Source organism: Microtus pennsylvanicus, chromosome 11, assembly GCF_037038515.1.
Source record: "Microtus pennsylvanicus isolate mMicPen1 chromosome 11, mMicPen1.hap1, whole genome shotgun sequence".
NCBI classification, from domain to species: Eukaryota; Metazoa; Chordata; class Mammalia; order Rodentia; family Cricetidae; genus Microtus; species Microtus pennsylvanicus.
The window spans coordinates 99,716,801-99,744,174 of NC_134589.1; the positions used below are offsets into that span (position 1 = coordinate 99,716,801).

General features: G+C 50.8%; 1 protein-coding gene across 1 annotated transcript in view; it reads right to left on the reverse strand.

The window, feature by feature from the left end:
• Positions 1-27,374, reverse strand: part of LOC142831655 (uncharacterized) — a 109,378-nt gene that overhangs the window by 73,529 nt on the left and 8,475 nt on the right. Inside the window, 15 exon segments of the mRNA XM_075941857.1 lie at positions 1,060-1,108; positions 1,111-1,271; positions 12,287-12,380; positions 12,467-12,587; positions 15,247-15,336; positions 15,339-15,370; positions 15,887-15,933; positions 15,935-16,028; positions 18,836-18,977; positions 20,963-21,187; positions 21,190-21,344; positions 21,347-21,367; positions 21,370-21,430; positions 23,575-23,634; positions 23,733-23,927. Coding sequence (XP_075797972.1) covers positions 1,060-1,108; positions 1,111-1,271; positions 12,287-12,380; positions 12,467-12,587; positions 15,247-15,336; positions 15,339-15,370; positions 15,887-15,933; positions 15,935-16,028; positions 18,836-18,977; positions 20,963-21,187; positions 21,190-21,344; positions 21,347-21,367; positions 21,370-21,430; positions 23,575-23,634; positions 23,733-23,927 — 1,547 coding nt within the window.

A 27,374-nucleotide genomic window follows, 5' to 3' on the forward strand; every position in this document is an offset into this window, starting at 1 on the left:
ACAGGACTTTTGATTTTCCCTCACGGTTGGGGTGCAAGGCTTTGCTGCATGCTAGGCAAATGCTCTCCCACTGAGCTACACTCAAGCTTCTCTGGTCTTGATTGACAGGAGAAACGGCCAGAGTGGGGCTTCTGCGGTACACAGCTCCAGCATCCTGTCAATGCTGTCTCAGCCCAGACTAGCCCTGTGCAGGTCCCTCCCCTTTCTCACTCTGCTATGCACAGTGGACATCTGCAACCCCAGGACACAGCCCTATGCTCTGGAGTCAAAACAATACTGTCTTTTGCTTACTGCTACCAACCCTCTTACAGATTCTGAGGTTGGTGAAGCCAGCTTCAGCCTCTATCTTTCCTAACTTTTCACTTCTCCTGGCCCGAGGGCCTTTGTTTAACAGATTCCTTTACCCCGAGCCTCCATATATAAAACTTGGAGAAAAGCAGCTTTGAACTCAAGCTGCTTCTAGAACCCAGAGCCAGGCTGGGGTGTGGCTCAGTGGGACACTGCAGGCTTTGCACACACACACACAAGGCCCCAACTCCTCCCTCTATATTGCAAAAGCGTCAAAAAAATACCACATCCTGGTTCACTCATTCGGCACTTCTTGTGAGGCTAGCCTGAAGCTTGGGGAGCCCTAGGTATGCAAAGCTCCTGACCCTGGGGGATGACACCCCAGAGTCAAGGGCATACAATAACCACACACAGAGCCAGGTAAGAGAGCAGCCAGAAATCTTTGTTTTGTGGGTACACGAGTGGCCCTCGAAGAGACATGTGTTTTATGTCGGGTGGAAAGGCACAGGCTGCCTGTGATGGCCTGTTAAGATGCCTGAGAAATTACAGACTAAGAGGTTAGCTGGCATTGGAAGAAAGAGTGTCTCGGGCACAGGAGAGAGCCAGTGCAAAGGTCTGGGCACAGGAATGCACTTGACACATTGAGTCAGAGTTGATCACAGCACTAGGCAGAGTCAGCATGTGCAGAGATCCTGCGGCAGAAGGGAGCCAGCTCAAAGCCTTAGAGTCGAAACCTGTGTCTCTGTGGCCAAGTCCTTGGTCCTGATGTGCAGCAGGTAGAGCTGAAGTCCCGGGTCCTGCTTCTGCAGAATCAGCCCCCAAGCACAGGTGCCAAGAGCAGGAAGGGCTGACCAGGCCTTGGCCAGGTCACGTTAGTACACAGCTGCCGACCCAAGGCTCGGGACCCTGCGAAGACCTGAGTGACAGCTGTGGTTAGCAGACGGCTCGGGCTGTTGGCCCGGTCACCCATGTTACATTTCCTTCTGAGAACCAGCGCTGTACAGACAGGGCTCCTCAGACTCAGCAAGCTGTTGACATGGGCACAGAAATCTTTTGAGAGTATCATATAGATTATACAATGTTCTATGGATGCCAGGAACTACCATAAATGCCAGTTATAGCAGCTTTACTAATCATTGCCTTAAGGCAATCCCCTCAATTCAGGGGTGGTGCAGAAGGCAAAACAACCGCACTGAGAACTGGTGCGGACTCTCTCTCTCTCTCTCTCTCTCTCTCTCTCTCTCTCTCTCTCTCTCTCTCTCTCTCTCTCTCTCTCTCTCTCTCTCTCTGTGTGTGTGTGTGTGTGTGTGTGTGTCTGTGTGTATGAACATGTGTGTAAAGGTACCCAGAGTCCAGAAGAGGGTGTCTGATCCCCTGGAGGTGGAATTACAGGCAGTTGTGCGTTTCCCACTGTGGATGCTGGGACCCAAACTTGAGTTCTCTTCAACAGCAGCCAGTGCTTAACCCCAGAGCCAGATCTCCAGCTCCAGGGTGATTCTTTTTGTTTTGTGTGAAACAGAGTCTCACTCTGTAGACCCGGCTGCCCTGGAACTCACTCTGTAGAGCAGGCTGCCCTCAAACTCACAGAGATCCGCCTGCCCCTGCCTCCTGAGTGCTGGGATTAAAGGTGTGTGCCACCACATCCATGCCCTGGACCACATTTTTCTTATAAAATTATTTTTATTTTGAGCTACATAAACATCTTTCTCTGGAATGTACCAAAGTGACTTGCTTATGGTTTGGGATAAACATAATTAACAAAATGATTTCATTTCTTTTGTACAGAGCTGTGATGTAAAATGATTTAGAGGCTGTATTGTTTTAGAAAGCAGGTAATTCGACAGTAATATATTGAAGCAACTGTCCTGCTGAAGCCTCCATGACAAAGCAACATGTTCTGGTTGGGATCCCGAGTTCTGGAGGATGCCTAGCTTCTACCACACACAGTCACTGGGATTTGCTCAGTCTCCTCCAGTTCCACCCTAAATGACTTGGCAGAGAAAGATTCTTACATCTTCTGATAAAATGATTTGACACAATATGTGTCGATTTCTGAATGGAAGACATAATTTTGATCAATGTGAGTGCCAGCTCCCTTCATGGCTTGATGAGGTTCCTTGGCAAAGACATCTAGGATGCTCGGCATACGTCACGATGGCTGTAAGTCACTTCAAATGTCACCTTCCGTTCCAGACCCAGAACCCCTTCACGCTCACTGAGTCGGCATAATTGTGAAACACTCTGCAAAGACGGCCATAGCGTCTCGCCCAGGCTTGCATTAATAAATGCACATCACCCCCCTCCCTTTCCCCAGCCTCATGTGAGGCCCTGGAAACCACATCAGTTGAATCTTGATTCCCACTCCGATCCTCACAATGGTCACCCTGGGCAAGAGAAAGCAATGCGAGCTGTGTCTGAGGCGGTGTCTTTGGCCAGTCTCCTATCAGATCTTCTCTGTAGACTCTTAATCTCTCTGGTCTCTGTGGTTTTTTTTTTCAGTAATCTTCATTGTTTTTATTTTTATTTTTTGTTTTGTCATTTATTTATTTATTTATTAAAGATTTCTGCCTCCTCCCCGCCACGGCCTCCCATTTCCGTCTCTCTCCCCTGATCAAGTCCCCCTCCCTCATCAGCTCCAAGAGCAATCAGGGTTCCCTGCTTAATGGGAGTCTTCACCTGTTCCAAGTCCCTTCACAGCCCACAGGATCTTTGCATCAAACTGAGCTGAAGTTTGAGCACCCTGAGAGACTCTTTCTCCAGGCAACCTGTGAGGGCTTCCCTCTGAGCTTCCTCCCCGTATGTTTGCAGAGGTGTGCTGTCTTGACCTGCCTTGCTGAACTTTGATTCTTGGTGAGAAGGCAAGTGATGGCTACTCCATCTACATCTTTCACTGTTAAAGATTTGTGCATAACAGCTCCACCCAAGGATGGCCTGAAGCTAGGGCTCCCTGCTGACCTGCGACCACATCTGGGTGATTTCACGGCTTCAGTGGGTCTTAGTTACTTTTCTATTGCTGTGAAGAGGCATCATAACTCAGGAAACTTATAAAAAAAGTATTTAATTTGGGGGCTCATGATTCATCATGGCGGCTGGTAGGCAGGTATGGCTAAGCTAAGCCTATAGCTAGGAGCTTACATCCTGATCCACAAGCTGGAAGGAGAGAGACAGGGAGGGAAGAGCACTAACTAGGAAGGATTGGAGCTTTAGAAACCTCAAAGCCGGCCCCTGGTGACACACCACCAACCACCAGAGAACATATTCCTGTTCTGGACGGCCAATAAACCAGGCCTGCCAGAGGAATTCTGATGTCATTGCCATTTTAAAGAAGTGTCTTTTTTACTTCCCCTTCTAAGGACCTAAAGAGAGGTTCTGCTCAGAAGGTTTCCATCTCCCTAGGACCTTTAAAGTAAAGATTGCTGCCAGGCCATCTCCGTCGAGTGCCATGCATCCTCCTGGGAATGGATAGCCCAGTCTGCTTGGCCTGTGGTCCCAGCAGCATCGCCACCTGGCTAAAGCGGAGATGAACAACCTGACCAAGAAAGGATGGACTCCCTCCTGGATTGGTGGCTCCTGAGGGACTCATATGACTTTGTACAAGCATGTTTGTGAAGGACTTGCCTGATCCTTTGCAGAATTCTGTTGTATAAGAGGCAGAGACAGCTGGGTGTGATGCACGCCTTTAACCCAGCACTCGGGAGGCAGAGGCGGAACTCTGTGAGTTTAAGGCCAGCCTGGGCTACAGAGTGAGTTCCAGGACAGCTCAGGCTACAGAGTGAGTTTCAGAGCATCCTGGTCTACGGAGTGAGTTTGAGGCCAACCTGATCTACAGAGTGAGTTTCTGGACAACCAGGGGGTGTTTCTGAGGGGTTTTCTGGGTTAGGATAATGAAGGAAGGAAGACCCACCCCAAACGTGGGTCCAGGACTGAACAGGAAGGAGAGTGAGAACCAAGCAGCAGCATTCACCCCGCTCTGTGTCCTGACTGCGAGTGCAACACAACCAGTCAGCCTCCCTTCCACACAGCAATGATCCTCTGGAGGAGTGAGCCGGAACAAACCCGAGGCAGGAGGATCAGGAGTTCTGCTGCTTGTGACTTTGAGGACAGCCTGGGCTACATAAGACCTCATCTCAAATAAACAAACCAAAGTTGATAAGACTTCTTTGTACATGAGCCATGCAAAATGGCTTTCGATTTTTCCCTGGGTGCAGTACTAGAAACCAGATTGCTAGGTGACTAAATCCTTTTGGAGAGTAATTTGGAGGTCATCCCCTCCACACCCAGGACACTCATCTCAGGCTGAGAACCAGAGGCCCACCAACAGCTAGCATCAGCTGTCCCTGTCACCAGCCTATCTTACAGATGGGGACACCAAGCCTCTGAAGGACAGAACACTGTATGGCAGGGGTCATGACACAGCCAGAGTGTTCGAGCCCCATTTCTAAGCCCCACTTCAGGTCACCCCAACACTGGTAGACGATGTGTTGTTTGTGTTCTCGGTCACGCCCAGAACCCACAGACAGCTTGGCTGGGTGGTGGGACAGATGTCCCGGAAATGAGACCACCATGACTTACATGAATTCTGTCCCTCTCCTTCCATGCCACATGGGCTGCTCCTGCAGCAAACTCATTTGACTATATTTCCTCACCAACAGTGGGATTAAAGAAGGGCCTGCCCTTCTTGGTCCTTGGTCACTGGGGCTTGGTGAGCTTGGGTTGGGCTCCTCTTACCTCCCTTGGTCTCTAACTAGAGACCCTGTGGCCCGACTCCCCCATGCAGCCCTGAGCACACAGCTTCACCACTTTGGGGCCTGTCTTCTTAGCAGTAAAGGGACCTCATAGTCCAAGATCCTCACGGTTGTTTAGTTCAGCAAAACAGGTGGGCTGAGAATGGTCCATTCCCACACCCTGAGCCCCTGCTTGCCTCCCCAGTCTGTATGATGCCCAGCCCTACCCCCTGAGCCCCTGTTCACCTCCCCACAGTCTGTACGATGCCCAGCCCTACACCCCAAGCCCCTGCTCACCTCCCCACAGTCTGTATGATGCCCAGCCCCCCACACTCTGAGCTCCTGTTCATCTTCCCACAGTTTGTATGATGCCCAGCCCCCACCCCGAGGACCTACTTACCCCAGCTTGGAGAAGTCTGTTTCCTGGACTTGATAGAACTCCTCAGGGAGCCATCCGAAAGCTGCTAGAAGTCAGCTGCCCCTTGGGCATGGATTCTGACAGTAGCCAAGGCATGTAGGGTGAGCCTGGCTGGAATGCCAGACATTGTGGGAGCCAGACTCAGCCTCGGGGTCACCTGACCTCCTGCCCCTGTGGCCAGAGAATCATAGTGACAGCTCACAACCATGTCTAGGGACAGGTGATCTTAGCATGGAGCACAAGACACCCACTTTTTCTCCAAGTATATGTCACTCCAGAGATACACTGGGGAAAATGAGGTCTTGGACCTAAATGGTTGGCTCAAGGTCAAGTAGCTAACAGGAGTAGAATGTGGTCTGCTTATTGATCAAAGGCGAGCTGGGCAGATGGGGACAGTAGGTGTCTCCCACAACCAGGGACACATCATCCAGTGTGTCCTAGGCAGATCCCTGCACTAACTTAGTCAGCCTGGGCCTTCTATTTCAAGATCAGAGTATAGCTCAGTGCACAGTGCTTGCCTAGCATGCCCCAGCACCGAAAAGATAAAAAGAGATAAATACTTCCACGTGTGAAGCAGGAGTCAAACTATGGCAAGACCTACAATAGACCCAAAGTAGGAGGTGGTGTGGGGGAAGCCTTGTGCTCAGGTATGGCCCCAACTGTCATGTTCCAGGGTCAAAGGGTCAGGGGACAGAGGAAGGGGATAGACAGGAGAGGCAGGAGTAGGATCCAGGTCAAAGGACTGTAAGCAGAGGCAGAGGGAAGGAGATGGGGACATAAGCCATGAGGCAGGCCCAGGTTGGAGATGGAAACACGAGGGAGTGTGCAGTACTGTAGAATATTAGCTAAGTATCTGCTGCATTTGTTTATGTTGTAGAGCATTTGTTTTAATGATGCAAACATGTGCTGCGTTCTCTTATGCTGCATTTGTTTAACTCTGAGAAGCTATGTTAGTTTGCCTGTCTGAAACCCTAATTAGTCTAATAAAGAACGGAATGACCGATAGCAAGGCAGGAGAGGGATAGGTGGACTGGCAGGCAGAGAGAATAGGTAGGAGGAGAAATCTGGGAGGGGAAGGATTGAGGAGCGAGAGGAAGATGACTCCACACAGCCAGACACGGAATAAGAAGGAGAAAAGGATGTGTAGAAATAGAGAAAGGTAAAAGCCCAGAGGCAAAGAGTAGATGGGATAATTTCAGTTAAGAAAAGCTGGCTAGAAACAAGCCAAGCTAAGGCCAGGCATTCAAGAGAAAGAATAAGACTCAAGTGATTCATTTGGGAGCTGGGTGGCAGGCCTCAAGAGTCAGAGTTAAAAGACAACCAACTACAGCACAGGGCTGGGGACAGGGACATGAAGCAGGGCTGGGGACAGGGACATGAGACAGGGCCCAGGGCTGGGGACAGGGACATGAGGCAGAGCTGGGGACAGGGACATGAGGCAGGGCCCAGGGCGGGGGACAGGGACATGAGGCAGGGCTGGGGACAGGGGACAGGGACATGAGGCAGAGCTGGGGAACAGGGACATGAGGCAGGGCCCAGGGCTGGGGACAGGGACATGAGGCAGGGCTGGGGACAGGGACATGAGGCAGGGCTGGGGACAGGGACATGAGGCAGGGCCCAGGGCTGGGGGACAGGGACATGAGGCAGGGCCCAGGGCTGGGGACAGGGACATGAGGCAGGGCTGGGGGACAGGGACATGAGGCAGAGCTGGGGACAGGGACATGAGGCAGGGCCCAGGGCGGGGGACAGGGACATGAGGCAGGGCTGGGGGACAGGGACATGAGGCAGGGCCCAGGGCTGGGGACAGGGACATGAGGCAGGGCTGGGGGACAGGGACATGAGGCAGGGCCCAGGGCTGGGGGACAGGGACATGAGGCAGGGCTGGGGACAGGGACATGAGGCAGGGCTGGGGGACAGGGACATGAGGCAGGGCTGGGGACAGGGACATGAGGCAGGGCTGGAGACAGGGACATGAGGCAGGGCTGGGGACAGGGACATGAGGCAGGGCTGGGGGACAGGGACATGAGGCAGGGCTGGGGACAGGGACATGAGGCAGGGCTGGGGGACAGGGACATGAGGCAGGGCTGGGGACAGGGACATGAGGCAGGGCTGGAGACAGGGACATGAGGCAGGGCTGGGGACAGGGACATGAGGCAGGGCTGGGGGACAGGGACATGAGGCAGGGCCCAGGGCTGGAGACAGGGACATGAGGCAGGGCTGGGGACAGGGACATGAGGCAGGGCTGGGGGACAGGGACATGAGGCAGAGCTGGGGGACAGGGACATGAGGCAGGGCTGGGGGACAGGGACATGAGGCAGGGCTGGGGACAGGGACATGAGGCAGGGCCCAGGGCGGGGGACAGGGACATGAGACAGGGCGGGGGACAGGGACATGAGGCAGGCGCAGGTGCAGAGACCAGCGTCTCCTGTGGCCTCCAGAGGCTCACAGTCCAGGAAGCTCAGCTCATGCTGGACACTGGCACTCAGCTGGCAGCTTGGTGCCTGTCTTTCCCTAAACCTCCAGGGTACCTGAGAAAGAAGCCAGAATGAAGACACAGAAGCTTAGGTGAGCCAGACAAAGCTTTTGGAGTAGGAGGGAGGCTGGGCTGCTAGAAAGGTCAGGGGCATGTGGGGCTCAGCCCCGCAAATTCACTCTACCACACCTGTTCTTTGATGTGCATGGTAGTGCCCATGGCCCAGTGTAAACACACCTTCCAAGGACAGGTGTGAACAAGAAGCCAGCTTGGGTGAGCTGCAGTGAGCCAGCTCTGAACCACAGCTGCTTTTCCCTGATCCCCTCGTCGGCTTCCCTTTCTGGCATCCCATCCAGACACCTGAGCTATACTCTGGTCCATGATGGTCTCCTAGTCCCTCATCACTTTTCATGCTATGAAGCAGACTTTGTTTCTAACATTTGAAATAAGGAGATTTTTTTTTTTTTTTGGTTTTTCGAGACAGGGTTTCTCTGTGGCTTTGGAGCCTGTCCTGGAACTAGCTCTGTAGACCAGGCTGGTCTCGAACTCACAGAGATCCGCCTGCCTCTGCCTCCCGAGTGCTGGGATTAAAGGCGTGAGCCACCATCGCCCGGCTGAAATTAGGAGATTTTTATATAATTCCAAACCCATGGCTTCTTGGAAGACAGAAATACTAGTTTGTCTACCCACCCCTCAGTAGGGGGTGACCAGAGCCAAGAGGCAGCTGCCGATGTGAATGGCTGTTCCTCTAGGCACTAAGGTCCCTGCCCTCTCTGTTGTCTTGCCAATATGGAGATCGAGTATCTGTTGTTACTTTGTCTTAGCAAAATACTTCTTGGGGTGTGAGTATGAAACATGAGAAAATATCAGACTCTGGAGAGTGTGTTCTGAGACAAAATTGTTTGGTTTGTTTTTGTTAAGCAAGGTCCAGCCCAGCATGGGACTGAGACTTGCCTGAAAAATCCTTCAACCTTCTAAGTGCTAGGGTTACAGGCACATGCCATCATGCCCAGCTAGGAAAAAGTGTTTATTCCTAGCCCACCTGGGCTTTGGGCTAACATCTGGTCTGTATATAAACATGTCAGTACACACCCAAGCCACCCACGTTGCTGGCTCTCAGATGTACACAGAGATGGCATTTTACAAAGGCAAACATTGTAGGCGGAGTGAGTGCCAATCATGGTCCCTGCCCTCCAGAAGAGTCTCTGCTAAGATGATGGCTGGCAACGGGACCTGGTCGCTCAGCTGAAGACAGGCTTCCAGTTACAGAGCACACGTCCTTGGACACTATCCACTCACATACCACAAAAGCACTCTCCAGACAGCACAACTATTCATTTCTTTAATCTTTTGGTAGGGTCTCGTGTAACCCAGGCTGCCCTCAAACTTGCTGCACATCTAATCCTCCCGCCTCCATCTACTGAATGTTAGGATTACCTCCACATCTGGTCTTAGGTGTCATTGGGGATCCAACGTACATTGGAGAGGTGGGGGAGGGGGCTGCTAGTGTGAGGCCAGTCTGGGCCACAGAGTGAGATTTTATCTCAAAAAAAAAAATAAAACAAAAATTTTTAAATACCACAAGGGCTGGGGAGATGGTTCAGTCAATAATGTTTTGTCATGAGCATGAAGAACTGAGTTCGGGTCCCCAGTACTCAAGAAAAACATAAGGCAAGCACACAGTGTGCCCTTAATCCCAGTGCTGGGGAGACAGTCAGGAGAACACTGCGGCCAGCCACCATAGTGGAGTGGGTGAACTCAGGGGCAGTGAGAAGCTGTGTCCTAAAACATAAGGTAGAAGGACTGGAGAGATGGCTCAGCAGCTAATAGTACTGGCTGCTCCTGCAAAAGATCCAAGTTCAGTTTCCAGTGCCCACATGGGGGCCGAGAACTCTTTGGAAGTCCAGTCCAGGACTGCCCTCTTCTGACCTTTACGGCTACTACACACACATGTGCACATACATACATCATATGTACATACATACAGGCAAGCACTCAGATATAAAATTTTAAAAATTTAAAAGCAAAGTAGAGCCGTGATGGAAGAAGATATTCAAGGTCAACACATGCACATACACACATATGCACAAATACACATTCACACACATGAATACATGCACACACATACTACACATGCATACATGCACATGCAAGCACATACATATACACATGCACACATAGGCATGCATGTACACACATGTACATGCATGCACACACACATACAGAAAAGTGAAAGAAAACCCCAAACTAAACAAAACAACCATTCCCTCTAGAAGAGACTAAAAAGACACATCATAAACTGAGAGACTGTGTTTCCAAGTCACATGTCTGATAGCATAAATTATTTCTAAGACAAAGAATTCCCAAAATCCTGTAAGAAAATAACCCAGCCGGGCAGTGGTAGCACATACCAGCACTTGGGAGGTAGAGGCAAGCGAATCTCTGTGAGTTTGAGATCAACCTAGTCTATAGAGTGAGTTCCAGGACATCAAGAACTGTTAAACAGAGAAACTTTGTATAAAAAGAAAGGAAGGGAGAGAGAGAGGGAGGGAGGGAAGAAGGGAGGGAGAGAGAGAGGGAAGGAGAAAAGGAGGGAGGGAGGAAAGAGAGAGAGAGAGAAAGGAAGGAAGAAAGAAAGGCTCAATAAAATAAAACAAACCTAATACCTGAATATATATTTCATTAAGGACACCTGGGTAGCTGAACTGTCCACAAGGTGATGGCTTAGCCACTTGCAGCCATGTCTGATGACCCCATCCACACGGTGGAAGGACAGAACCAACAACTACAATCTGTCTTCTGACCACCATACACATGTGCATATGAACGCACACACACATACGTACATAATAAAAATAAATGCTTAAGGCTGGAATAGCGGTATACACCTTTAATCCCAGCACACAGAAGGCAGAGACAGGAAGATCTCTGTGAGTTTGAAGCCAACTGGTCTACATAGTGAGACCCTGTAGCAAAAAATATATAAAGTAAAATAATAAATAAGGTTCATCACCAATAGTCATTAGGGAAACACGATTAAAGTAAGAGACTAGCCTGGCAGGATGGAGCAGGCCTAAGATCTCGGTACTAGGAGGCTGAGGCAGGAGAATCATATATGAGGGTAGCCATGGACTAAAGAGTAAGTTCCAGGCCAGCCCAAGCCATATGGAGGGTTTAAGGTCAACCTAAGTTACATAGTAAGACCCTGTCTTGAAAAAAAGAAAAGAGAAGAAAGGGGAAAGGGCTGGGCTGATGGTAGACTGCTGTCCTAGCATGGAGAGGCCCTGGGTTCTACCCCAGCCTGGGCAGGGGCAGGGGGCACCTCACAGCCACGGATGAATTAAACAGAAGAAGTAAGTGCAAGCTTTAAATACACGTCACACTTTACGTAACCTCTGAGAAAGTGCCGAGCTGTCTGCAGTGGCACATGGTTTCTCAGTAGTTCCTGAGGGTGACTAGGACAGGAAGAAGGTATACCATAGAAGACGAAGGTGCTTGTAAGCTGGGCATGGTGATCACCAACTGAGATCCCATCAACAAAAGGGGCTAAGGCAGGAGGATTCCAAGATGGAGGCCAACCTGAGCTACAGAGTAAAACTATGCCAAAGAAAACAAATCAAAAAGGCTCGTGTGAGCGTGATAGGGTCATCAGCTTTTAGTGAGGGTGGTACTAGTACTCTCGGATCGTATTATATAACTCTGTGTCTGTGTGTCTGTGTGAGTCCGTGTGTGTGTCTGTGTGTGTTCGAGTGTGTGTCTGTGTGTCTGTGTGTGTCCGTGTGTGTGTGTGTTTGAGTGTGTGTCTGTGTGTGTCCGTGTGTGTGTCTGTGTGTGTTCGAGTGTGTGTCTGTGTATGTGTGTCTGTGTCCGTGTGTGTTTGTGTGTTGTGTCTGTGCATGTGTCCGTGTGTCTGTGTGTGTCCATGTGTGTGTTTGTGTGTGTCCGTGTCCGTGTGTGTTTGTATGTGTCTCTGTGTCTGTGCATGTGTCCATGTACCTGTGTGCACATGCACTTATAGGCAGGGATCAATATCAGATGTCTTCTTCAATTGCTCTCCACTTCCTTCTTTGAGGCAGAGCCTCTCACAGAAGCTGGAGCATCCCGACTGGGCTGGACTAGCTGTCTTGAGTGCCTGTCTTACTATCTCAGCACTGGAGTTACAGTACATGCCTCTGCACCCGCTTTGAAGAGCTAATTTTAAAGAGCAGGAGTCACTGGCACCATCAGAGGTTGGACCCATGTCCCCTAGGTTAGGGACGGGCACTGACGAGAAGAGAAGGCAGCGGGTTCTCTGGAGTGGGGTGCTGGTGCACAGAGGAGGAGACACACATCCAGACGGGGCTTTGGGACATTTCTGTGTAGAGGTTACACTTAGACAAATACCTTTTCAGCACCAGGTAGGCGTGATCAGCAGGTGTCCACAAGGGATGCATGGACACCCACAGTCTTCCCAGGAGCCGTGCAGGCATCTGGGTCACTGGGTGGGGGACAGGGTGGTCAGAGCACATCACATTTATTTATTATCACCATCCTGGGTCTTTCTCCTGGACAGTCAGAGCTGGCCTGGCTCCGGCCCTAAAGTGTTCTCTGGCTCAGCCTTTCTTCCCTCTTCCTGCCTCCAGAAGGATTTGGGGCCCAGCAGACTGCGGATGATGTCTTCAGCATTTTTCAGCTGGAGTCCCAGCTTGAGAGAAAACACAGAGGCTCAGGAATGAGGAACCCAATCACACAGGTAATCAAGGACTGCAGGACTGGGAACAGGGTCCCAGGAGGCTAGCCTGGAGCACTCAGGGCTCCCTGGGCCACCTGGGCTCAGGAAACAGTACAACCTTGAATTCTTCAGGCAAAATTTCCTATGGATTCTTTGGGGGCTTCAAATGCCACTCCTTCTGGGCAGCCGTCCTTCTCACATCCCTGTCCCAAGTCACACAGCAACAAGGTAACCCCCAGATCCTGTGTGGGAATCCCCTTTAAGGGTGTGGGGCCCCTTTAAGGCCATGAGGCATCTACTAGTCCAGACAACTCTCAGAAGCTGGTGGATGAACAGGCGAACCCTTCCTCTGACTGGGCGCACATCTGCACATCCTCTTCCCTGTCCACTCACCTCTCCTCCCTCCTGGACGTGGATAGCTGTCCACCCATCTGTCTGTTTCCTTTCCTTCCACACAGACATCTGGCTTCCCTCTCCTCGCCTCTTCTCCATTCCCTCCTGCCATCAAGCTCTCTTTGATAGTGTTTGGAGAAAAATCACAGGGGGTGGCACCACCCCAGCGGGCAGTGTCCAGGTGACAGGCTCTGGTCTCCCTCAACCAGCAACCAGAAAGGTCCTGCAGACGGACTCCAGAGCTTTGGGGCCAAATGTCGGGACTTCACAACAACCCACAGGACCCCAGCCTCAGAGATCTTTCTCTCCGCTGTTGCTCAATCAGAGTGCTTGCCTAGCGTGCACTAGGGTTTCAGCTCCTGCCCCGTAAGAGGGAGCGAGGGAGGCAATAAGTTGTCTGTCTTCCACTGTTGCCCCAAGTTCACTCATTCTTCGTGGTGACAGCAAGTGCTGTCACATCCTGCCACCCCCTGCATGCCCCTCTCTGTGCCCCACCCTTCCCTGTGGAATGCTGCTCTTTTCCTCTCCCGGGACCTTTGCCCTCACGAGTAGTCTGCTTACCAGGCGCTCTCTGACCTCAGCTCTGCACAGATCCACTTGACTGAACTAGAGTCGCCATCCACGGAAACGCACCTCTGATCCCATCCATGAGGGTGTTTCCAAAGAGCTAAAGTGAGAAGGGAAGACCCACTCTAAAGTTGCTCCCTTCTGTGGGCTGGAGTCTGCTCTAAATAAAAAGGAGAAAGCCAGAGCCAGTGATATGCTTGCAGCCAGTCTTGATGATATGAGTTCTGTCCCTCAAACCCAAATGCTGGAAGGAGACACTTGATTCCCGCCCTCCACAAGCACATCATGGTGTCCATATGCTCCATGTTCCACCCCTGACAATAAATCAATATTTTAAAATAAAATAGAAAGCAATCTGTGCACCAGCATATGTGTGCATTTATGTGTGTGTGCACATACACAGATGTTATATGCTTCTCAACTGTGGGTGCTATTACACCCCTGCTGACACCTTGCCTTCCCACCATAATGGGCTGTTCTAACAAACTGAGCCAAAATAGAATCTTTCCTTCAGCCAATTTTGCCATGGATCTTGTCACAACAGCAAGAAATTTAATACAATGTCTGTCCTTCAGGTCTCAGTTCAAACTTCATGTTCCCAAATAAACAGTTTAGAGTTGCCACTGTCACTTCCAGCTGTCTCCCTCTGCTGGAAGACACTGTTCAGAACAACACTGAAGCCATCTTCATGAGACCAGCTGTGTCTGCTCACAACGGTCACTACTGGGCATGTGGGCGGTTGGTCCCTCACGGAAGGGAGGGGGAGAGTCAGCGCTCCTCCCAGTCGGTTGTATACAATCCTATCCCAACTGCATGTGGCCTCTTGGTCTTAGAGAGGGGCTAGAGCAAGCACACGGGCTAAGGAAGGCGAGGTCAGGGGCTCTATCTATGCGCTCACGGGGGAGCCATCATCCACACCAGGTGCAGACCCTCCAACATGGCTGCTCTGTAAACAAGCTTAATGAATTAATTGGTTCCGCAGAGCAAACTCTAGTGAACTCAAGCTTTGGTTTGCCAATAGGAAGGAGGATGTAGAAAATTCCTCCAATAGTCTCTCAGAACGGAAAGTACCAGGAGAGCAGGGACCACACCTCAGTTGTTCATCACCATGTATCCAGCGCTGAGCACATTGCCGGTACAGCGTCAGCTAGAGGAGGGATATTTCTCAATGGCTGGTAGGTAGATAGATGGGTAAACGTAGGTGGATGGGTAGGTGGACAGAACGTGGATGTGAACTGATGGAGACAAATGGAAGGTGGGAATACAAACTGATGGGTGAGTGAATGTGAGGGATAGATGGATGGCAAAAGGAATGGATGAGAGGGTGGATTAGAAAGATGACGGATGGATCAGAGAGATGGATGGAAGACTAGATGGGTGAGCGGGATGGATGGATGGTGAAGAGGAGTGGATGGATAGAAGGATGGATGATAAAGAGGGGTGGGTGAGAGGGTAGATAATGAGAGGGATGAGCTAGATAGAAGAATGCTTGGATAGTATGTGTGGACAGATATATGGCTATATGCAAGGGCAAGTTAGATGGGTCTAAAATGGTAGAAGGAATGTAGAACAACAGAAGCAAGAAGCAGTGGACAGGTGGATGGACAAATAGATTACCCCTTGCCCTGCCTCCAGGACAGCCCTAGAGAGATGGCAAGCACAGAACTCTTACCTCTAGCAGGTTGAAGGTCCAGCCAACAGCATGGACATTGAAGATAACCATGGCAGAACAAGGGAGGAAAGAGCTGGAAAAGAGGAGGAGGGTCCTCTCAGGTTGCCTCCCAGGCTGACAGATGCTAAGGGAATAAGGAGGGTCCTGGGAACTAGAAAGAGAGGCTACACCCAGTGTGTCCTGCCCCAGGAGAGGACTGGGCATCGTTTCCATGCAGTGAAGGCTGAGGGGGTGCTAGAGCACCCTCCATTCCCTATGCTTCCCAGGATGACTGAGGTGGTTCAGGGATCTCAGCTGAAAAGACTCCTGCAGCATCCCCACTGCTCTGTGGAGACCAACACAGCCCTTATGCAGCAGGGGAGGGGATTCCGCTACACTCCAGCCCTCTACTTCTTGAGAAAGGTTCTCACCAAGTTGTCCAGGCTGGCCCTGAGCATGCTCTGTGTCACCCGGGCAAAGGAAAGAGTTTCCTTAGGCCCTGTGTTCTTGGAGATTGGAGCTCGGGGGTCCCCAGGCCTTGTGGCCCCAGGTGAACATGCTCTGTGTCACCCGGGCAAAGGAAAGAGTTTCCTTAGGCCCTGTGTTCTTGGAGATTGGAGCTCGGGGGTCCCCAGGCCTTGTGGCCCCCGGTGAGCCGTACTTGAAAGGAAGGTGACATCAGAATAAGATGAGTGTTTCCAGGTTGACAAGGATGTCCTTGGGGAGGGACTCCCAAAGGTCACGTTTCAGGGGGTCATCCGTCTCCAGCAGCTGTAAGCTGTGGCTCCACACAAAGGAGCCCACTGGGACAGAGGGGCAGCCACAGACACACAGTTAGCCACTGGCCAAGATGCTCTGATTCAGCTCCGGCAGGCCACACCCCATGTCAGGGCTGCTCAGGACCCCGCAGTCTGAAGTTAACAGGAGTAGGACCCAGCCTGGATGTGGAATTCTAGGGAGTTTCCCTGAGGGCAAAAGAAAAAAAATGAAGTGGGCACCTTGGCTTCACTTGGCTTGAAAGTCAGACCCAAGTCTGAACCCCAGCTCAGTTCTATGAATGTAAGCTGTGTTACCTCAAGATGGTGCTACAGCCTCTCTGTGCTTCACCTGTGAAATGGGGATATCAAGCTGTATTTCCAATTCTCATTCTACCCAGAGCCTTTGAAAACATACCTGTATACATGTATGTGCATGTATGTGGAGGCTGGAGGACAGCTGCAGATGTTTCTTGGGCACCACACACATTGTTTTGGGGCAAGGTTTCTTGCTTTTCTCTGGAGCTTGCTGACTCGTCTAGGCTGGCTAGCCAGCGAGTGAACTTGAGAGATCCACCGTGTCCTGCCCCCCAGCACCGGATTGCAAATGGATGCTAACATACCCTCTGTATGTGGGCTCTGGAGATCAAGTCAGGCCCTCGCATTTATTCAGCAGGCACTTTACTGGCTGAGTCTCCCCCAGGCCTTACTTCTATTACTTCTAAGTGCATTGGAGATGCTCACTCTAGCTCTGAGCTTCCTCATCTGTGAAATGAAGCAACATTTCTCGAGGGGCTATTGACAAAGGTCAGTCAAGGTCAGAGACTGAACCAGAGAGTTTAATTATCTCAGAGCAGACAAGGAGGTGATGTGTGGTCCATGATGGAGACCCTGCCATGGTCATGAGGGGTAAGGTGAAATGGGTGTGTGAGCTGCTGCGGGAAATGCTCTTGTACACTGTGAAGATTTGCCACTCATATTGGTTTAAATAAAATGCTGATTGACCAGTAACCAGGCAGGAAGTACAGGTGAGGTGACCAGAGTAAGAGAATTCTGGGAAGAGGAAAGGCAGAGAGTTAGTCATCAGTCAGACACAGAGGAAGCAAGATGAGAATGCTGCACTGAGAAAAGGTACCAAGCCACATGGCTAAACATAGACAAGAATTATGAGTTAATTTAAGTTGTAAGAGCTAGTTAATAATAAGCCTGAGTTAATAGGCCAACCAGTTTGTAATTACTATAAGCTTCTGTGTGTTTTGTTGAGACTGAACAGCAGCAGACTGGGCAGGACAGAAACTCCATTTACAGTGAGTAGGGAGAACATGGAATATTGCCCAGTGGAAACCCTGGCATAAATAATGTTAACTCCCAGAAGGCACAGCTAGAAGCTCCTCAAACATCTGGCCATGGAACAGGGCTGACTTTGGGGGGCAGGGCACCTATTTATCCCACTGGGCAGCAGACAGCCTGGTACCTACAGCCCCTGGCTGATCCCTTGGAAGCTTAGCAGGCTATGACTCCAGACAAAGTCCCTGCATCATCTGCTTCCTCATTCCCAAGCCTGACACAGGGCTACATCTTCTGATGACCATAGAAGGTCATTTGGAACATGTCACTGGTTTGCTGTTTTGTTTTGTTTTTCAGTGTGGAAGACGAAGCCAAAGGCCTCATTGTACCTACAAGGCAAGTGTTCTGCGACTGAACCATTTCCCTGGCCCTGCATCTACTTCAAATGAATACACCATTTGCATAGGTAATTTAGCTTCAGGAAAACATCAAGTCACCTCAGGCAGACGTGTAAACAGGTCACTTTGGGTTATTGGTACTAATGGCTCAAAACCAGAAACAGCTTCTGGCCCTCAGTGGAGACTGTTATTCTTTGTAAAGATATGGTGGTGGGGAACTGGTCCCACAAGAAGTGGCAGTCCCACGAGGGACCTGCAGCAGGTCTTCAGAGGCCTCAATGGGGCAGCAGTGGGTCCCCCAGGCCTCAGGGGATCACCTTGGCAGGAGACTGCAGCAGGTGAGAGACAGACAGATATGCCATGCAGAGAGAGAGGTATAGAGTTTATTTAGTGGGTTATGAAGGAAAAGGGAAGAGGGAAGGGAAGAGAGAGAGCTCACAGGCTAGAGGGGGGTTGGGAGTGCGTGGAGTTTGTTTCTTAAAGGGACAGGGTACCCAGGTGACAGGCCAGGCCTTTCATACATTAGGCAAGTGGTTTACCACTGCGCCCCAGCCCGGCCCCAATGCCACCCCAGCTCCACCCCAATGCCACCCCAGCTCCACCCCAACCCCAGGCTTTATTCTTTGGAGCCAGGGTTCAAGCTGGCTTGGAACTCATGATTCTTCTGCCTCATGACCTCTAGTGCTAGAATTACAGACGTGCATCATCATAACTAGCCAGTTGCTACTGGGTTTGTGATTTTGATTTGTCAGCTGAACTTATCTTTCATATTCACACGTAAGTTCATGAACCTTGTTCAGTGTCCCCTGATTTAAAGGGAGCTCACTGATCTCCAGAGGGACCCGAGCTTTACAGCCACCATCTCTGTCTTGGCAGTTCTCCCTTCTTCGGAGCAGGCTGGCCCTGGGTGTCTCTGCACAGAACTGCTGTGAATCTGGCCAGAGTGAGCAGACCTCAGCTCAAGAAAACTGAGGACCTGAGAGAAGGGACTTTTCTCTAGTTATTCATGGGCAGGATGAGGGCTGGAGCTGCCATGTGGAGGGAAAACAATGGGCCAATTGTCTAGTATGACTTGGGAAGTAGAGGGTGAGGGAACTCATAACCACACTGCCCTACCCCAAGAGACACGTGGAACAGCCCCATCCATAACACCCCACACTGCCCTATCACCCTGGGTGGACTGCTTTGTTGACTGTGTGTGCCGCACCTGGGCAAACACCTCACTGGGGCACCTCATCAGAGTCAGGAAGGCATTGATAAGGAGCTCTATGTCCTCCTCGGGAGCTTGGTACAGGTGAGAAAGCCCTGACCTCTGGCTTGGGAAAGATATCCATCATTCAGCAGCTCTCCCCCACCCCCAGTGCCCTTGTTCCTACAGGTGACACTGTGGCCCCACTAGCTTCCTTCATGTCTCTACCATAAGCAATTTCCCCAGCACACTGTCACCTGCGTGATCCAGAGCCTGGTCAGTTTCAATACATACCAATATATAACAGACATACATGGATTCATTCCAATAAAGATTTATTTACAAAACAACATAAATATGAAATATAAATGTCTTAGTGCTCCTAGGCCCAGTCCTCAAGAAGCCACCTCCAGATTCTGTGACTCTCCATCAACCCCTTCCGACTTCCCTGTTGGTGTAGCCATCTGGTCACCCATTTGTAGGGTGTATCAGGTGGAACAGATGACATCATGAATATGACTGACCCAGTCCCCATGCACCCGACACTCAGGTTCTAGAGCAGTGAAGATGTCTGAGTGAGGAGGACTGTGTGTATGTGTGTGTGCGCGCATGCACACACACCATAGGCAACTTTCCCAGTACACTGTAACCTGTGGCCCTACTGTGAGAGGCAGTGGAGCCACTACCCAGGTCTTTCGCAAGAACAACAAATACTCTTAATTTCTGGGTCATCTGTATATCTCTATAGCCTCTCTCCACCTTATTTTTTATGATCTTATTTTATTTACGTGTATTTGCTTATATTAATTTATGTATATAATGTGTGGACATACATGCACGCATGTTTAAATGCCAGAGATCAACATTGAGTCCCTTTTCTCAATCAGTTTCCACCTTAGTTTTAAACTTTGTTTTATCTGTATGAGTATTTTGCCTGCTTGTGTGCATACTTGGTGCCTGTGGAGATCAGAGAAAGGTATTGGACCTCCTGGAACTGGAGTGACAGATAGTTGTGAGCTACCATGTCTTCAGCAAGAGCAACAAGTGCTCCTAACTTCTGAAACCTCTCTCCAGCCCTATCTGCCTTACTTTTTAAAAGATTTTTTTAAATTTTATTTCTGTGTGTTTCCTTGCATGAGTTTATTGCAGCGTGGTGGCCAGACTCCCTGGAACTGGAGTGGCAGGAGGTGGTGAGACACTGCATTGGTACCTGGAACTAAGCCCAGGTCCCCTGCAGGGCAGCAGAGCCATTTCTCCAGTTTCTTCAGCTTATTTTTAAAAAGATTTACATATTGTTTATTTGAGGTCTCCACGGAGCCTGGAGCTCAGCAGTTCAGTTGGACTCCATGGATTCTCCCATCTTTGCCCCCTCCCCGAGTTGGGATTGCAGGCATGGCCCACCATGCCCAGCTTCTGTGTGGTGCTAGGGCTGAAACTCGGGTCTCCATGCTTGTGCAGTGGGCACTTTACTAACTGCGCCGTCACCCAGCCATCTTCTCTCCCTGTAAGGCTCTACATACAGTTACAGACTTGGGCCTGAGGACATCTGGAAGAAAAGGAGTAGATGAGGCTAACATATGCTATCCGGTCAGAACCAGACCGTGCAGAGCTCAGTGGTCTATGGGTAAGGACCCGACACTGACTGAGTGACAGACAGGCAGGCAACCTTTCCCTGTAACAACACAGACAATAACTATCTTGGGTCTAGCAACTTCTCTTGCAAAGATTCCATTCAGCAGTTGGAGCACCAGTGTAGCCACAGATAGCCCATAGCAATCTGTGTACCGATAAAGTTTTATTTACAAAAGCAAGATAGCAGGCCAGGAGGTGGTCCACAGAGTCTGCCAGTGTTGGTACTTGTGTGTCTGGATCACGTGGCAGTATTAGAAATTACACACTTATTTGTGGGTTTATTTGGTGAATGATAGCTTCCCACACTAAACACAGTTCTAGAGGACAGAGGCAAACTACCTGCTCATACTGCCGCCTAGGCAGGCACCCAGCACACGCGAGCTGCTCAGTAAACATGTAATGATTTCAAAGGAAGAGGTGAATCGAGAGCCTAGATCAAGTCCACCCATTGCCCAACTACAGCCAGAGTTAAAAACACAAAAACTCAAATCTGCAGAGCAAGGGATCCTCCAGAAGGCCTGGATAGCCACCAGCCCGATCTCCGCAGAGACGCCCCTCAGAAATGCACAGGTGCTCAACAGGGGTGAGACCTGCTGCGGCCAGACCAGCACTCCATGGCCTTCAGCACAAGCTGAGGCTGCAGAATCAAGGCAGTGGGGTGGACTGTGAGGCCAGAAGGGGCCCCCGCCCCACCCACCTGTCCAAGGATGACCTGCCAGGTAGGACCTGAATCTAGTCTTGAGACACTAGCTACGCTCACTTGACCAGCGTTCACAGGCTCTGGGAAGCTGCCATTCACACCCAAAGCCTCGTCCAGAATCTTCACAAGGGAGCCAACTCCAGGTAGCTGTTGGCAGTGCCTTCCAGAGTGGCACAGAGGTGTGTGCCAGAGCTGAGATGCCAAGGAAGGCACCTGGGCTGGCTCCTGGAGACGGCAGCAGTGGCTAGGGATGCAGACAGCCCACTCCCGCCAAGAAGGCATACAAAGACCCTCTGTCCCCCTCTGCCCCCCTCAACCCTAGTCAGCCCTGCACTTCCCAACCTCCTGCTGTGGATAAGGGACTCCAGGGATTTGTTTCTAGAGAGGCCCCAGGAGTCCCTGCTGTACCCAGGGTAGAGATCTACACTCTCAGGCCTAAAGGGGGGTAGGAACATTGATGTTAATGTTTAGAGCATTTGGGGGTGTCATAATGGGAGGTCTAGGGGTGTAGCTCTGTGGCATAGCACCAGTATAACATGTGCAAGGTCCTTGATGTCCAACATCAGAAAAAATATTAGTGAAACTGTCACTGCTGGATGTGGTGCCTGTAGTTGTCGCAGTAGGGAGGCTGAGTCAGGCAAGGCAGGGGTTCAAAACCAGCCTAGACCACATTGTCAGATGCTCTTTCAAAAGAGATGAAGCAAGGCAACAGCAAGAACAGCAGCTAGGGAGGTAGGAGGGTGCTGCTGTCATGATCCAAGACCAGCAGCCCTGCTAGATGGCCTCTCGTGGGTAAGACAGCCCATGACAGTTACCTGATCTCACCCTGCACCAGTAGCTCCGGGATGAATGACTGATCCAAGCTGCCAGCTGGAGTGAGCAAGGTAAGGGTCCCTAGACAGTTGAGTGGAAAACCCTGGCCACAGCATCAGGCCACCTCACACGTGGCAGAACAGCTCCTACTCTCTCACCTGGGAAAGAAATGAGCCCAAGTTCTCTCTGCACCAAGTGGATCTCATGAGTCAGTGACCTAGACAAACTGCTGCACCCCCGCCAGGGGAGCTGTACCAGGGAGAAGTCCTGTTTCAGAGACCATGGCTCCACAAATGCAGACCAGAGTCCCTGTGGACCCAGAGAGGCACCCATGCAGGATTAAGAGGCCTGGGCTGGGGGCTGGAATCAGCTCAGGGTGCCATGAAGACAACCTGTCCACTGGTTCTGTCAGAAGGTTTCGATGTAATTTCTCTAAATGCAAGCTTGAGTCTCTTGATTCTCGGACTATCTTAGTCTATCCAGCGTCTTGAAAGCTGCCTATGAATCTACTCACGGGCTCCCGCCCCCAATGTGCCTTGCAGCACACGCAGCCAGACTCCACCTCATGCCCTGCGCTGCACACCAGCCCCTTGCTATCACCCTCTCCCATGTGCTCTCTTATCACAGGGAGGTTAACGACCTGCCTCACATTGCGCAGCCTGTAGGGATAAAGCCCTACCTTAATCCTGGGGCTGGGCTCCCAGGTTCAGCTCTTGTTGGTTCTCAAAACAGCTCTGGGCTCAGTCCTGAAAAAATGAAACACATCCTGGGCCCTGCATGCAAATGTTAGCCTGAGACCACCCAGTGCTGACAGAATGGGGAAAGAGCGTGGCGGCCTCTGTTCTGCCGTGGTCCATAAGAGATGCAAGGTACAAGTGCATGTAAAGGTGTTTGTGTATGAACGTGTGCATGCAAATGTCTCTGTATGTATGTGCAAAAATGCCTCTGTGTGTATGTATATGCATGCGTGAGTGCATCTCAGGGTAGTGAATCCTGGTACTTGCATCTCAGGGTGTGCCTTCTGTGAAAATGAACAAATTATATATATATAGCCCTAAAGCATTCTGGGATTCTGTTTGCTTGCTTGTTTTTTTGTCACAATCAAAGGGGCCTCCATGTTGCCTCGCTGTGGTGAGTAAGTAGGGCTGGGTGCAGAAGAGGCTGCAGAGGTGGCAGTGGGAGAAGACACCTACCCGCAGGCCTGGCAAGTGAACTGATTCCTGGACCCCAGGGTGGAAGGAGGGAACTGTCCAGAGCTGTCCTCCAGCATCCACACGTGTGCTTCACCTGCACAAGAACAGTCAGATAATTTTTTAAAACTAAAAATTTACACGATGGTAAACTAAATTTTTAAAATGAGAGATACAGAGAAACGCCAGACAGCATTCACGCTACCTTAAAGGAGAAAGAAAAGCTGTTTGTCACGGCCTTGACCAAGACCCCAGCAGCTGCGCTGCCAGGCTCTCCTCATGCTCTCTCCTGACCTGCAGCACAGTCCCACCCTGCCGTACAGAGAGCAAAACTCAGCCCACGCTGGTAAAGATCCATGTCTATGCCACAGCAATCACACCATGCAAAGATCAGATGCTTGAGGGAAGGGGAAGGGGGAAAGAGAAAAGGGAGGGAGGACAGGCAAGGTTATTTTCAGCTAGGCAGCCTTGCCCAGGCCCACTTAGTGCAGGTACGCTTGGATGGTACTCATGAACAGAACCAACACAGCCTGTGGAACCAACTGTGGGGTCAAGGGTCAGGGTTAAGGGGTTGGGTGCTCCCTGGACACCCCTGAATAGGCAACCACATCCAAAAAGCTGCCGAGGCTCAGAGATACAGTCACCCTCATCAGTGTTGGGGTCCTCCTGAAATTCCGGGGGACTCTGGCTGGCTAGCACCAGCCACTGATTGCTGGCTGCCGGTGCCCCCATCTGTTCCTAGCCTGGGGGAGTGGGATGAGGATCCCTCAGAGGCACCTCTACCCCCAGGCAAATGAGGATGCAGACAGAGCAAGATTCCCAATGTGGACTAGCTGCTGCCTGCCAGGGAACCTGAGAGGGGAGTGATGCTTCTGCTCATTGATGGGAACTGTCGACTAGTTTCATAGGGATTCCCAATTGTAGCACTCCCAAATAAATTTGTTTATAAAAACAGTCACTCTGATTTTTTAAATTATGTGCATGTGAGTGTGCCGGTGTCTGTGCATGTCATATGTGGTGACCAGAAGATCCTCTGGAACTAGAACTAGTTGTGAACCACCCCGTGCAGGTTCTGGGAACTGAATTCAGGTCTTCTGCAAAGATAGTCGGTGCTCCTAACCACTAAGCTATCTCTCCAGCTCTACAGGGGCCCTAGAATTGCTTTACACACAGCATGTCATTTCTCACCACAAACCTGAGTTAAAAGATAGGTTCATCCTCAGTTCCCATACCAAAAACCCATCTCAGAAAGCGGAGCCAGCCCCACATCAACCCTGGTGGGAGTGAGGTTCACCTGTCAGTGCAGCACTCGCCAGGAAGAGAAAGAGGATTCTCAGAGCAAGCTAGCTCTTCAGATTAGCCTGCATCTGTGAGTTCTGGTTGCCTCTATGAACATGCACTTGCACACATGCAAACCCACACCCGCACACATGCAAACCCACACCCGCACACATGCAAACACATATCCACACTCATGCAAACCCATAAACATGCAAGCCCACACCTGCACACATGCAAACACATACCCACACACATGCAAACACATACATGCACATAGGCAAACACACACCCAAATACATGTAAACCTGCCCCTGCACACATGCAAACCCACACACATGCAGGCCCACACCTGCACACATGCAAACACACACTCATAATATGCAAACCCACACTTGCACACACGCAAACCTGCACCCACACATATGCAAACACACACCTGCACACATGCAAACACACACCTGCACACATGCAAACACACGCCCACACATGCAAACACATACCTGCACACATGCAAACACACACCCATACATATACAAACCCATACCAGCACATATCCAGACATGCATCCATGTGTATTTTTTTAGAATGGTTCATAGAGGTTGGCCCACATCACATAACAGGAATACACATCAGACTTTATCTAGCTTTAGCCTGGCAACAGCCCCACCATTGCTGGGGTGGAGGCCCAGATGGACAGTAGTGCTTGCCATTAGCCTTTTCTCGCTGCACCCGTTCAATGTGAATGTGTATTTCTTCTTTGCACCTAGACCACTTTGCTAACCTGCTGGCCTTTGTCGTGTCCTCAGACAGCCCGAGTTCGCACTTCTGTCTCTGCTCTGAGGAGAGTGGAGAACATCCTTTCACAATTCCGTCTCTGCTCTGAGGAGAGAGGGGAAGGCGCGATCTTCCTCTGATGGTGAGAAGGTCCATGGAATGCCCCTTGTGGTTCTTGTTTTGGTCAAAAGTTACAAAGGGATTGAACTTCATTTTGACAGCTGCAATCCAGTGACGGCCACCAAAAAAAGCTAGTTCAAATATTTAGTAAGGAATAATCTCCAATTTGTAAATTTGTTATTATATTACTTGTTTGTTTCTTAATTTTTACTTTGTGGAGTCTGGCCTGGAACTCCTACACAGAGAGACAATGCTGACCTCGGATTCAGAGGCCCACCTGCTTCTGCACTTGAACAAAGGCCTGTGCCATCACGCCCTGTGTTACTTTCTTTGTTTCCTTGGATTCAGCCTAACTCTTCAGCCCTGGCTGGCCTCACACTTACCACCCTCCTTCTTCAGCCTCTCAGGTGCACCTCTGTGCTTACTTTTCTGGCACACTGGCTTTTGTGTACATGTTGTGCTTTCTGGAATTTGGTTTTATTTTATTTTCCACAGTACTGAGATGGACCACAAGGCCTTGGGCATACAAGACAAACCCTCTGAGCTGTGTCTGCAGCCCTTGAACTTCTTCTTATCAACAGTGATGGCAGGAAAACATGGTCACCTGACGGCCAGTCACGCAGGGTCCAAACACTCCAGCAGACAAAGGGCTGCCTCCAAAGCGTACCCCTGATTCTTCCAGCTGCTTAGTTTGGGGGAAGCTGACTTCATTCCTCCCATCTCAGCCTTCCTTTAGTCCCAGGTCTCTGCAGCAACCTAAGCCCGAGGCCATGAGAGAAGCAAGCCCAAAGGAGTCCTGCTAGGCCCACCCTGCTGCCTGCTCAGCATAGGCCTGCCAAGGCAGAGATGAGGCCCCACCTTGAGGGAGGCTTCACTGCATGACTGCCACCGAGCCCAACTTGGTCTCAGAAAAGCACAGGATATACCCAGCACGGTGGCAGATGCTGTACTCTCAGCACATGGAAGGCACAGATGGGGTCATCATAAGTCCCAGACAGCCTGGGCTACAGAATGAAACCCTGTCTCAAAAACACAGAGAGCACAAAGCAGGCTCCTTGAGGCCAGTGTGTCCACCCCAGAATGTAGGGAGCCTTTGTGGGATGGGCCTTCTCCGATCTCACCCTGTCTTCACTTCCACTGGTGCTACTCACAAGCAGACTGACTACCACTGCTAGGCTGGCCCTCACTCTGGTGGCCACAGAGCCTCTCTGTCACCCACCATGTTATCTGGAGACCACAAAATCCTGGCTCTGATTCTCCCTCTCTGAAGCCTTGCTGCAGGCTTTAGGAACACCTAACTATCCGCAGCCACCACCAGCATATAAATAAGCCTGTGTTATGTATCAGTCTCTGGGGCATTTGGCTGACGTGTAACTCTGTGTTGGTGTGCTTACGTAGCATGTGTGGGATCCTGGGTTCTGTCTGTAGCTCCACCAAAAAGAAGAAAGAAAAAAACAAACAAACAAACCCACTTGTCTCTATAGCATTTAATAAATGTGCATAGCTTGAGTTCTCTTTCAGAACACGTGTATCTGCTCCTCTCTCAGCCACCCCAACAGGCATATCCCTGTCCCCTGGCACCCGGGTGAAAGCTCTGACCCGGCCATTCCCCCCGCTGCCCCTCCGTCATCAACACCTGCCCCCCCCCACACACACACCGGGAGTTTGTGCTCTATGGACCACCACGTCCTGGCTTTGTTTCAGGACTGAAAACAAATTTGGTCTGGGGCCACTTCCCTTAGCACGGGGCTAAGACTTTGTAGTCTCCTGGCAACACAGGGAGGGTTTGGTCCTCCCAAGGGGGCTGGGGATCTGTGGCTGTGGGCTAGTGCGCCCCTGGGAAGCCTAACAACTTATCTTTTGGCCCAAGGGACCTCCTAGGGAAAATGGGACCCTCTGACGCAGGCACGGCTGTCTGCCTCAGGGAGACCCAGGCCCATAGCGCACCTTGCCTCAAGTCATGGGACCCGCTTAATGGACAGCCTGGGGTCACGGAGTGCTCTGGGGCTG